The sequence below is a fragment of the Mesoplodon mirus genome (assembly GCF_964341445.2).
Source record: "Mesoplodon mirus genome assembly, chromosome: 2".
NCBI lineage: Eukaryota > Metazoa > Chordata > Mammalia > Artiodactyla > Ziphiidae > Mesoplodon > Mesoplodon mirus.
The window spans coordinates 176,892,442-176,905,600 of NC_138977.1; the positions used below are offsets into that span (position 1 = coordinate 176,892,442).

A 13,159-nucleotide genomic window follows, 5' to 3' on the forward strand; every position below is an offset into this window, starting at 1 on the left:
CCAGGAGGCGATTTCCTCTCCTTTCTGAGAAAGAAGGACGAGCTAAAACAGTTAGTGAAATTTTCATTAGCTGCTGCTTCTGGATGGCAAATCTCGAGTAAACATTGTATACACAGGAACCTTGCTGCAAGAAACTGCCTGGAGGTGAAAATAAGGTTCTGAAAATCAGTGACTTTGGAATGTCTCGTCAAGAGGATGGTGGTGTGGGACTTCCCTGGTGGCACAGTGGTTAGGAATCCGCCTGCCAATGCAGGGGACACAGGTTTGAGCCCTGGTCTGGGAAGATCCCACATGCCGCAGAGCAGCTAGGCCCGTGCACCACAACTACTGAGCCTGCGCTCTAGAGCCCGTGAGCCGGAACTACTGAGCCCACGTGCCACAACTACTGAAGCCCGCGGGCCCTGAGCCTGAGCTCTGCAACAAGAGAAGCCACCGCAGTGAGAAGCCCACACACCGCAACGGAAAGTAGCCCCTGCTCGCGCAATTAGAGAAAGCCCGCGTGCAGCAAACGAAGACCCAGTGCAGCCAAAAATAAATAAATATATAAATTTATTTAAAAAAAGAGGATGGTGGTGTGTATTCATCTTCTGATTTAAAGCAGATTCCCATTAAATGGACAGCACCAGAAGCTCTTAATTATAGGAGATACCATTCTGAGAGTGACGCATGGAGCTTTGGCGTCCTCCTCTAGGAGACCTTCAGCTTAGGGGTCTGTCCATACCCTTGATTGAAAGTCTTCATTATCTGTGCTTGTCCGAGGACTGTTTCTTCTCTTCCTTTCCTCCTGAACTGTCCCATTTCTCTTTCTTTTCTATCTTTCCTTTATCATGCCTGGACTCCTTTTTGCCACCAGAGGAGATTTTATCCATTTTTTCAGATTTAAATGAGTCACCGCCTTTTTCTTTGCCTGACGGTTTTGACTTATTCTTTTCCTTGTCTTTCTCATTTGGATAAGGAGACTCACACGGACTCTCACTTTTGTGTTTTGAAACCCCCATTGTTCCATGTTCCTCTTTCCGCCTCTTGGTTAATAAGTCTGGTGGCACTTCTCGGTCACTGTCTGAGTGATCCCTTTTCCGCTCTTTCCTGTCCTTTTCATCTTTTATTTCTCTTTCTCTGGATCTTTCCCTCAACTTGTCCAAATCTTTCTTGTCCATTTCTCTCTCCTTACTCTTGGACAGTGGTGGAGGAGTATGATTAATGTAGAGCTTTGCTGAAGATTCCTTGAGTTTGATGAGACTGTCCTGTAGAAAATGAATGGAGATGACAGGTGAGCTGGCATAGCTCTCAGAACCCAGAGGAACTTTGGGAAGTACTGTTGAGCAATGTGATGGAGAAGGGTAGGTATCAATTTTGCGACGTTTTAGTTCCCTTTCAACCTCTGCAATATCTGATCGGGGAACAGGTGACTTCAAGGACCCAGAAGCTGGTGTCTTCTCTCCTCCTTTAACATTTTCCTTTAATTTCATTTCCTTTGCTATATCTCTTTCTCTGGATGGCTCCTTCTCTCTTTCCTTTTCTTGAGTCGACTTTGATTCTGCATTGGGGACAGTGGTCTTGAATTTCTCATCTTTAGCTTTTCCTTCCTTCTTGAATTTTTCTTTCTCTTTGTCAGACTTAGGTGTTCTTTCCTTCGTCTCTCTTGCTTTTTCATCTTTACTTGGCCGTTCTTCCTTTGGTTTTTCTTTACCATCTTTACCAAGTACTCGGGCCTCTGGAGTAGTAGCTGGAGTCTTTTCTTTTTTCTCTTTTTCTTTCTCTTTCCCTTTTTCTTTGCCATTTTCTTTAACAGCTTTGCTGTTAGAGCCACTATTTCCATTGCTTGAATTCCCTTTTGGTGTGGCATTAGAAGCTTTATTAACTGCTCTCACACTCCACTGAGATCTCTCCCTTGATTTATCAGTCTCATCGTTACTGCTTTCAACCGATTTAGGTGCACTTCCTGTTGACGATGAAGAAAGCCCACTACAAGGCCCATTTTGTATACTGGCAATTGCATTCCTCGGAGGGGGGTCTTTGTGATGAAACTCCTTTTCAGGTATCATGTATGACTTTCTACTTTTCAACTGCCCAGCGTAGCCCATAGCCAATGCATATAGATCTGGCCTCTTCTCTTTCTCCTCTTGGCAGATTTTATGCACTCTTCTTTCCAAAGCCTGACCCAGATTCAAAACTTTTGGGTACCAAGGAAGTATTTTTGTTAGCACAATCAAGATATTCCTGATGTGAGTACATTCGCCTGTTTCAAGGCAATGTACCGATGCCTTGGTTAGTTTGTAGTGCCATTTATGTACAACGTGTCGAAAATTTTCATAGTCTAATTGATCGGCTTTATTTCCACCATCAAAACCAGTTGCCCGTAATATAGTAAGAAATCCTGGATAATTTCCACATTCCTTTTCATATGTGGCTCTATCACTGTGCCACCTGGTCACAGTCTCTAACATGCAGCAAAGGAATCTTCCATATCGACTAGCTTCATTTTCAGTACAGCTTGCGACTGTGTAAATTATACCAGAGAAAACTCGATCATAGCAAAGAAGTGTGGAAAACTTTGGAGTTTTCTGTCGATGTACCAATTCAACAAAACGAGCACAGTAAACAGCATCAGTTGCTGAAAAAATGCATCGAGGAAATATACACAGCTGTAGAAATTTTGTGATGGTCTCATTTTTGGTAGATTTTGCTAAAAGCCAACTGTCCTTTTCCAGTTTCAGTCTCTGTAGCACTCGCTGTACATGTTCCATCTGCTTCTTTTCTTCTTCAAGAAGCTTGTCCTGAAGGGCAGTACATCGCTCCTTCTCTTTTTTCTTTTTATTTGGAGGCATTTCCTGATTGTCATCAATTGCTTTCATCTGGACTTTAAGTTTATTGACTTCCCGTTCATAGCTGGTATGTGGAACTGCAAGGTCATACATTGTCAGTGACCAGAATGTGGCATAGAACTGAGGGCTGATGTCATCCCAGACTTTGGAAACACATAAGGAAACCACTGCTTCATGCACAGGAGCCATCACCATTTCACATGATGTAATGTACTTGTGAACTTTATGTTGCTGTTTATTTCCCTTCCCTGATTTTTTAAGTTCATCATACTTGGACGAAATACGGTGTGCATACATTGGCCTAGACAGGAAAAATGCTGCATCATGGGGTGTGTGAAATTCATTACAGAGCACATCCATTGAAGGCACTCGCTTTATATAATCCTCTGTGCTTAGATTAGACGCTAAAAAGCCACCAAACTGTACCAGGGTATCATGACACTGATCATAGAGCTTTCCCACAAGTTTCAAATGTTTCTCTCCACCTTCCTGAAAGATTACCCCATTCCTCTGCTGAGCCATAAGCACATAGAGAGGAAGAGCAAGATCATGGTCTAATAGTGCATCCTTTAATCTCTGGGAGGATTTTTTAGTGTTTCTTATCTGGCCAAAGTAACCACCCTCAGCTTTTAGTTGCTCTCCACCAGTCATGGCCTCTAGTTGCTCCACTGTCATTTCTTCTGTAATTTCTATCCCTGCCATTTTCTGTACCACTTCTTTCAATATAAGCAGGTCACAACTTTTGCCTGCCTTTAGCTGATTAGCCACATATTGAAGAAGACCAGCAAGATCAATTGGATATTTACGAAAAACTGCACCACAGAAACTAGCCAGACTCTGAAGCCAGCTTGAGATGGTTGTGTCGTCATGTTTCATTCTCTCCTTTTCTGGATTAGCTAAAGCTTCAATGATACAATAGGCCAAGACGTCATAATTCAGTGACGTGAGGTATTTCAATGAATCCACTACAGGCGTTATTAGGTTATCATACTTCTGTATTTGTGACAAGATATAATCAAACAAAATGGTTGGATTGCTGTGGCTCAACTTCCCAATTTGTCTTCCAGAGGGCTTCACATTTTCCTTGGTTAGACGCTTCATGATATATTTGGCTCTGTCTATTGTTTGAGCTTTAACTTTTACTAGAAGTGGATGACTGTTGTAAGTTTCATTCTTCCACTGGCCATACAGACGATATCTATGCTGGTATGGAAATGTTTTAAACATTCCCCACAGTTCCTCAGACATACAAGCATTGCAGCCCATCAAAGAAAGAGATGGAAGTAATACCTGGCCAGTAATGCTAAGCAAGCAGCTAAGGATAATTTCCGTCTTCTCTTTATCTTCTTGTTTGCTTCCGTCAGACTGAAACGCCTTCATAAATGACTTGCCTATCCGCACCACTTTTGCGAATAAAATGGGATCGTGAGAAAGGTGAGGACCAAGGTAACAGAACATATTGAAGACGTCTCTCCTCAAATCTTCAAAGCTCTCTGCTTGTTTTGGTGCTCTCTCGTTTTGCAAAGCATCAACAGGTGAGCCTTTAGCACCTTTAGGAACGCCAACTCTTCGGTAGAGAGGCTCAATAGTTATATGAATAAGCTTGCAAATAGCAAGGGCTATTAGTTTATGTGAAGCTGCATAGTATGGAGGCATCTGATCCATAATGTTCTGTGCATGCTGCCAATCACCAATCTTTAACAAGGCTTCCAACAAACCAAGTTTTTGGTTGTCAGGTGGCTTCTCCACTTTCTCCTCTTCTTTTTCCTTTTCTTTCTCTCGTTGGTCAATTTTATCGGAAGACAGTACAACCATTGTAAGTTTTCTAACAATCTGCTTAGCTGCTACAATTTCTCGCTTGTGTTCATCCATAATGCAATCATCAGCTGGAAGAAGATGTACATAAAGATCATCGAAATCAATAAGGTTAAATTGTAGAAGTACTGCTGCAACTCTGTACAAAGATGAAGGAGTCTCTCCATTTGGTTCCTGGTAAAACTTGAATTTGAACCCAAGAATATGACACAGTGTTTGCGGTTCACACATACTCATGTAAGAGTCTAATAAAGATATAAAGAAGTCATCGTGTTCTGGCCTGCATTCAAACACTTCTAAAATGACATCCAGAACTCTATTGGGATCCAGATTAAAGCATCCTATTAAAGATGTGATATTTTCTGAGATCAAATCACTAGAAATATTTCCAGATAGATCTTGCCCCAATTCAGCAATCAGCCTGGCATAACCTTCATTTTCTTCTCTTAACAAATTAAATTTTTGCTGCTTATAAAAGAGTTTTGTCTTGATTTTCACTGACTTTTGATTGAATTGCTGTGATTGTTTGATAAGCCCTAACGATTCCAGTGTTTCTGGATCCAAGCGTTCCTTTAGAACTGTGTCTGAAACGAAATACAAACATGCTAATACCAACTGTGTAAAACAGTCTCTCTTGCTTTTTTCTTCTAGACAATTTGTCTCAGTATCTAATATGCAGAATACGTCAGCAAGAAGGGAGGGCATATCCTCACAAAATTCACTAATGTCGTTAAGAACATTAGATGCCTGTTCATGCTTTAGATTTCCTTTAACGACATGGTATGATAACTCATAAAGAGCTTGCTGGAAATCTCTATAAGTTGAACTATCATGGCTTTTATGTTCACTGAGGATCCGGCATAAATGCAAAAATTCACCTCTCCCTGATTTCTCCCAGTTCTTTATCCACTCTGCGGGAAGCACGACAGCTGCGTCCGCCATCTTCCCCTCACTAGGAGCAAAAACCCGATGTGCAGCAGGCGAGCGAGGGGTCGAAGGGGAGCACCGCCCACGGGAATGCCGGGAGCCGCGTCTGTGTGCTCATAATTAGCTGCGTGACGTTGGGCGAGTCTGCTCATCTCTCCAAGACTCTGCCCTTACCTGTAAAATGTAGAAAACACCACCCCCTCTCAGGGCTGTTGTAGAATGCAGTGAAATGTATAGGAAATGTATAGGAAGATGCTTAGCACTGCCCCTGGCACTTGGTAAATTGTGGTGGCTGCCTTGTCCAGGCTGGATAGCCCTTGATTATCAAGTCCTGAATTCATGGCCTTCTTTTTCCCTGGCTGGAAAGTTTATAACTACAACTTTAATTTCATTAATAGATATAGGACTTTTCAAGTTATCTGTTTCTTCCTGAGTGAGCTTTGGTAGTTTGTATCTTTGAAGGCATTTGTCCATTTCACCCCAGAGTTGGAATGTTCCAGTCTCTGGCATAAAGTTCAAGTGAAAGTAGGCCTGAGGCTCATCTGAGAAACAGCCATGAATCCACCTGGCCAAGGTGGAGCACCTTAAATTCAGTTAGAGACTCACCATGTGACACTGGAATAAGGAGACTGGACCAGAGGAGGGGCTCCTAACCATTTCCGATTACAGCCCCCTCCAGGTGAGGAAAACGATGTCCCTCTCCTGGAGAAGGATATCATCACACAAAAATATGCATGTACTTTCAGAAGGTGTCAGGCCCCCTGAGGCTGGTCTGAGGATCCCTTAGTTCCCCACCCCAAGGTTAGGAAAAGGATAGCTGATGGTCAAACATACGCTTTGTGCCACGGGCTCTTCTGGACATGGATTAACGTGGTTCATCCTTTCAATAACCCTATAAGGTAGCCACTGTTGTCACATGGAGAAACTGAGCAGAGCGCAGCTCACACAAAGTCATGCAGCTAGGAAGTGATAGGCCACAGAGGGACACAGGCAGCCTGGCTCTAACAAGTGTTCTCCTAATCTCTCTCCCATCCTGCCTTCTCACCCTGGACCGCTGGTCTCTCAGCTCTCAGAGTCCACAGCGTTCGGTAATTCTGATACAGAATCTCTGCCTCCAGGCCTACCCACCTCCCCCAAGTGAAAGGAGTGTTTTCTGGGACTCCTCTCCTGAGCTCTCCTCCACCCCTTCCCCCAGAAGGCTGCCCTTTGTGCTCAGGTTTCTCCTTCATGGAATGCTGGGGGTGGAAGGTACTGAGAAGAAGTTCCACAAGCTGGACCCCACAACTCAGAGACCCCGGATCTCCTTCCCACTGTGTCCTGACCTTAGATTCTGCAGGTCACCTAGCAGAGTGGGGAGAAACTCCAGTGCCCTAGAGGTTCAGTCCCTAGAGCCTGGACAAGCCCAGCTGTGCTTCCACCCCGCCCCACAGGCTGCTGGAGGAGGATTAGCAAGCCCAGCGGGCCCGGGAGGTGGAGATGCTATGCCAGCAACACCGGAAGGAGATGCAGGCCATGGTGGCCGATTTCAGCAGCACTCAAGCGCAGCTCCACGCCCGGCTGGCTGCCCTGGAAACTGAGTAAGTGAGGACTTGGCCCCAGGTTGGGAGGGACTAGTAGATGTACCATTTTATTAGGGGGACCTCATCCTAGTGTCCCCAGGACTCTCCTAGTTTTGTTTTTTTTTTTTTTGGCGGTACGTGGGCGTCTCACTGTTGTGGCCCCTCCCTTTGCGGAGCACAGGCTCTGGACGCGCAGGCTCAGTAGCCATGGCTCACGGGCCCAGCTGCTCCGCGGCATGTGGGATCTTCCCGGACCGGGGCATGAACCCGTGTCCCCTGCATCGGCAGGCGGACTCTCAACCACTGCGCCACCAGGGAAGCCCCCTCTCCTAGTTTTAAAACTAGAAGTCCCGAGTTCCAGAAGCGCCTCAGTTCCAGGCAAACTGGGATGGTTGGCCACCCGTCTTTTTATGAGACTGCATTCCCGTCTTGTGCAGGGTACTGGGAATCTGTGAGGAATGAGCATGGTTTGACCCTCACACACAGAAGAAGATCAGGGCTACTTTTTTATGAGCATTTCTGCCTTCTCATGTGCATCATCTCATTTAATCTTCACAGCAGTTCTTCACGGTGGAAACCATTGTTCCCATGGATTGATTAAGAAAGCAAGGGCCCCTCATGCAAGCATTCATTTATTCATTCAGCAAATATTTGTTAAGGGCCTACTGTGTGCCTTGCACTGTTTTAGGCTCTGGAGTTACAGTGGGAATAAAACAAAGACTGTGCTCTCATAGCACTCACAAATTCTAGATGGGGATTCTGACAAAGAAATAAGCAAATAAATATTTAACTTCATATCAGGTAATGAAAGTACCTGAAGGTACTAGAAGGAAAACAGGATCAGTGTCTAGAGTGCCAAGGGTGGGCAAGGAGGTGACATTTAAGCATAAAGAGGAGAGGAAATGAGAGAGCCATCTGGACGAAGAGCATTCCAAGCAGCCAGAACAGCAAGTGCAAGGGCCCTGGGGCCTGCCTCCCAAGACCAAACAGCCAGAAGGCTTAAGTGGAATGAGTGAGAGAGTGATGATAGGAACTGCGTTGGCAAGGTATCTGGGAGGGGTGGAGGAGACGCTGCGCTGAGCAGGAAGGGGTTTGGGTGTATTCGGATGGAGTGCACTGGGAAGCCCTTGTAAGGCTTTGAGCATGACTGACATGGTCTGAGATACCTTTTAACAGGGTCACTTCTGACTGCTGAGAGGAGAAGAGACTGGCAGATCGGGGTTAGTGGCAGGGAGATCAGGTCAAGCAGCACTAAGTAAATTTAAACGTCACCTGTCTGACCCTTAACTTGTGCTCTTAAAAACTGTCCTCCACTGGCTCCAATACAAGGCAAATCATCCAAAATCTGGAGTGGAAGGTTTTACCAGCTACCATCTGATGGGTTCTTAGCACGTGCTGGGCGTGCATTATCTCACTGAATCCTCACAACCACCCAGTTTCACGCCCATATTAAAGAAGGAACTGAGTCTCATGGGCAAAATGCCCAAGATTACATAGCTAGAAAAAAGCAGAGCTGGGATAAGAGCCCAAGTCATCTCACCCCAAAGCCCTGGCCTCTTATCAACTACAGTCAGTAAATCACCAGCAGCCCTCACCCTCTCTCCCCCACCATCCAGAGGTTATTTCTCTCCAGCTTCACACTGAAAGCGTGGTGGTACCAGCTGCCCCGCTGCTTTGCAGAACTAGCTAATGCCATGCTCTCTGGCTGCCTGCAGGTGGGGCGGGAGCTACATCTGTATTGGCATAACCTGCTGGCCTTGGCATGGGTGGGGACATTTTCCGGCTGAGGCCTCTTCTCCCAAACTTCACTGGTTCTTTTTTTTTTTTTTTTTTTTTGCTGTACGCGGGCCTCTCACTGTTGTGGCCTCTCCCGTTGCGGAGCACAGGCTCCGGACGCACAGGCTCAGCGGCCATGGCTCACGGGCCCAGCCACTCCGCGGCATATGGGATCCTCCCAGACCGGGGCACGAACCCGTATCCCCTGCATCGGCAGGCGGACTCTCAACCACTGCGCCACCAGGGAGGCCCCCACTTCACTGGTTCTTGAAGCCCCACTGCATGTGGCATCAGTGTGCACACACAGGCCTTTGGTTTCTGGGCCCTACAGAACCTGGGGGAACTGACAAGTGTCAGACTGGGAGTTGCAGTCCTGGGCTCCACCTGGAGCTCTGCAGCCAACTCACTGGGTGGCCCTGGGCAGGCTCTCTGGGCCTCACTCTCCCCTTTGGTGAACAGAGAGTGGCCAGCCAGGCCAAGCAACATAGCAGCATCCCCATCACGTCCACCTCTTCTCCCTCCTTGTGGTTGGGTTATTGCAGCATGGTGGCTAACTGCATGCCTGCTCCAAACAGACTGAAAGATTCCGGAGAGAAGCCAGGAAAGGGGGAGTTGAAGCCGGAGGACGTTCAGTTCATAGGCCGTCTGCAGAACCGCTTGAAGGAGAGGGAGGAGATCATCAAGCAGCTCACGGTGAGGCTGTCCGGGGTATTCGCTTTAGCCTAGCACTTCCATGAGTGCCTAAAACTGTAATCCTGATAACCCGAAAACCACCTTACAAAAGGTCCTTGGTTATTTTTCCCCTATCATATAAAAAAAATACATGCTCACTAAAAAAAAATTAACACAGGAAAGTAGAAGGCAAAAAAAAAAATCACTCTCAAGTCCCACACCATCTGCCTGATGTTGGTATTGGTTTGGTTTTTTTAACCTACAGCATTTGGGAAAATCTAGAATGGTCTGCACCTCACACTCATGTTTCCTCACACTTTAACCCTTGCTTTAGGCTTTTGCCCAGCCTTCCTGTGCTCCAAGCTTTGGTTGAAAGTTCTCTGTAAGCCCGCTCCCGGTGGCTTACATTCAGCTCTGGGGACTTTGGGTGATACACTCGCTCCTGTCAGCGTTGCCCACGTGGGTCAGCTAATTAGCCACGTCAGAAGTCCAGCCTCTTCCCACTATCTCTACCTTCACCACCTTCACCACCTTCACCAGGTCCGGGCCCTGCTGCCTCTCATGCATGATGGAGAGTCCACTGGTCTCCCCACTCACTCCAGCCTCACCCCACTCTGTTGACCTCACAGCGACCAGAGTACTCTTATAAAAATGTAATTCGGACCACAACACGGCTCTGTTCAGGACCTCCTGTGGCTCCCTGTCCTTCTCAGAGTAAAATCCATGGTCTTATGGTAGCTTACACAGCGACACATCCTCCCACAGTACACACGCACACTTGTATCTCACACCCATCCTTGCACCCTCCTGCTCCCCAGTCACATTGCTTCATGTCGAGATGAAGAGGAAAACTTAACCACCAACTGAAAATTAGATGATACTAATAAGGAATTGCTTGTTTGCTAAGTGTGACAAAGGTATTGTGGTTATGTTTTTTTAAAAAAAGAGTCCTTATCTCTTAGAAACACTTATCAATGTTTTTTTGGGGGGGGTGTTTGGCTGCGTTGGGTCTTTGTTGCTGCGCGCGGGCTTTCTCTAGTTGCGGCGAGCGGGGGCTACCCTTCGTTGCGGTGCGCGGGCTTCTCACTGCGGTGGCTTCTCTTGTTGCGGAGCATGGGCTCTAGGCCCACGGGCTTCAGCAGTTGTTGCACGTGGGCTCCGTAGTTGTGGCCCGCGGGCTCTAGAGCGCAGGTTCAGTAGTTGTGGCGCACGGGCTTAGTTGCTTCGCGGCATGTGGGATCTTCCCGGACGAGGGCTCGCACCCGTGTCCCCTGCATTGGCAGGCGGATTCTTAACCACTGCGCCACCAGGGAAGCCCTCAATGTTTTTACAGATGAAATTATGCAACAACTGGAACTTGCTTTAGAAACAATACAGCAGGAAAGAAAAAAAGTGGAGAATGACACAGGTAAAGAAGGTTGGCCATGTAGTGATTGTACCTGGGTTTTTTTTTTTTCTTTGTCTTAACTAATACCTTTCTGCAGTAGATTCTGCTCAGATCCTAAGAGTACCTGGATCTCTGACTTCCCTAAGGCATTCCAAAAAGGCTCTCCCTTTCCTTCACAAGGGGTGCTAGGGACACAAAAGCCCCAGAAATAAAGGTGCTTCTTCAAAGCTTCAGTGGGTGGCAGCGTGATTCCCACTGACTTCCCCTCCCTTCCCTGGTCTTTCCTCCTCTCTGTAGTCTGCTCTCACACAGCCATCTTCCTTCAAATTAAACTCCGTGTGCTGGGTAGTTAGGCTCATTTAGACTCCGTTGTATTGTTTTTCCAGGAGGAGAAAAGATTTCACTACGCAGCATTCCCCAGCGCAGTGTCCCATCGGAATCGGTCCTTCTCTTTCAATCCTCGCCCAGGGTATTTGACCCCTTCCATGAAGGTAAATTGGTCCTACTGGTTTCAATGCATTACATAATTCTGCTGGCTTTGTTTTTCCCAAAGGTAATGGCAGCTTATTTATCAACTGTCCGGCATTCATTTGGAGGAATATTCATTGAAAATAAGACCCCCAGGAAATAGTCCAAATTATTAATAAACAGTATTTATATCTGGCTAGGCAGATTATGTGTTTTTTATTTTTATGAGTTTTTTGAATTTTCCAAACTTTTTGTATATAAATGTGTCACTCTAATAATGGCTATATCTGGGTGATAGGAAGGAGAGAGAGAAGAGCAGGAATCCTTCACTGTAACTTTTTTTCCTTTTATAAAAACTTTTGGAATTTATTACAGTGAGAGTATTCACATCCAAATCTCTCATCTGCTATCACAAAATCCTAAAGTGCTTAAAAATTTGTATTTTTTTTGTAACTCATAGGACAGTAAACCTAACCCAAGCTGAATTCATGTAAGCTCATTTATAACTTTTATATATCGCTCTTGGTGTGACAAAATGTAAGTTTCACTCCAGAAATATTAATGTGTTTGAGGACAAGGTGGGCCCAGCTTCTGCTGGGGATGTTATATAGCCTTTTAAAATCTAAAACAGATTTTAAATTAAAAAACACATTTGTCACCAGAAGTTTTGGATAAGAGATTGTGAGCCTGTGTTTTTTTAAAGCACAAAGTGGATTGGAAGATAAAATGCTTTAAAAAATAACATGTAAGTTATTGCCTCCTTGCTCATATAATTTCGGTTGGGCAGGCCTTATCTACTTTTACAACGATGCCTCTTTGGGTGGTACTGACAGGCCTTTCCTTTAATACCAACAGAAAAAGAAGATGGAGGAAGTGCCCAGCCGAGTGGTCAGTGTGCCAAACCTCGCTTCCTATGCTAAGAACTTTCTGAGTGGCGACCTGAGCTCCAGGATCAACACTCCTCCGATAACTAAGTCACCCAGCTTGGACCCAGGCCCCAGCTGTGGCCAGCCTTACAAACCCACCCCACCTCTAGATGTAAAAGCTGCCACAAGGTAGGGGGCCAAAGCTATCATTCCATTTTCCCATAGTCAGGAGGGAAATTAGTATTCCTTTCTGGTACCTGTTAAATACCCAGCATTTCGGCCAATACAAAGGGTAACGAAACAAGCCCTGCCTTGGACAAATTACAACCCAGCCAAAAAAGAAGATATGTAAGAGAAGGGAAATAGGTCATTCTTTGGAAGAGGCACTATTCCTGATACCAAATTTCAGAAAACCTTTTTTTTTTTTTTTGTCCCATGGATGATTAGACAGGGGACATTGAATCACTTAGCTGACTACTTCAGAGTGGGTCACACAGAAGATGGACTCATCATCTGGCCTTGAGTCTGGATTCAAATTCTGATCCTCCTTGTTCTTAGCTTGCTTGGCTTTGGGCAGCTCACTTGACTTCTCTGAGTCTGTTTCCTCACCTCTAAAATGAAGATAATACAGCACCTACCTCATTAGACTCATGTGAGACTGAAGGAATTAATCCATAGGACATGCTTAGCACAAGACCTGGCACAAAAGCATTCAGTAATTTTCCACTATTATTATTAAGGTTATTTCTCAAGATTCATTGTATAATCTTGAAATTTTAAGGCCTCTTAATCTGTGGGTTTGGTTGATCACGCATGATGATCTCTGATACTGCCTTATTTTTCCAGAAGCCCTTGCAGCATGCT

At 45.6% G+C, this 13,159-nt stretch overlaps 2 protein-coding genes across 2 annotated transcripts in view; one reads left to right on the top strand and one right to left on the bottom strand.

Annotated features, from left to right (window-relative positions):
- The window catches only part of LOC309816189 (protein FAM184B-like), a gene marked incomplete at its 5' end in the record, with an annotated part of 185,957 nt that overhangs the window by 166,501 nt on the left and 6,297 nt on the right, over positions 1–13,159 (top strand). The window contains 5 exon segments of the mRNA XM_082643394.1: positions 6,998–7,013; positions 7,017–7,144; positions 9,478–9,595; positions 11,348–11,452; positions 12,285–12,484. Of these exon segments, the coding sequence (XP_082499520.1) occupies positions 6,998–7,013; positions 7,017–7,144; positions 9,478–9,595; positions 11,348–11,452; positions 12,285–12,484 (567 nt within the window).
- Positions 439–5,777, bottom strand: LOC309791834 (THO complex subunit 2-like). Its single transcript, XM_082600968.1, has one exon. It carries the CDS (start codon positions 5,580–5,582, stop codon positions 741–743), a length of 4,842 nt encoding a protein of 1,613 aa, XP_082457094.1. The 5' UTR covers positions 5,583–5,777; the 3' UTR covers positions 439–740.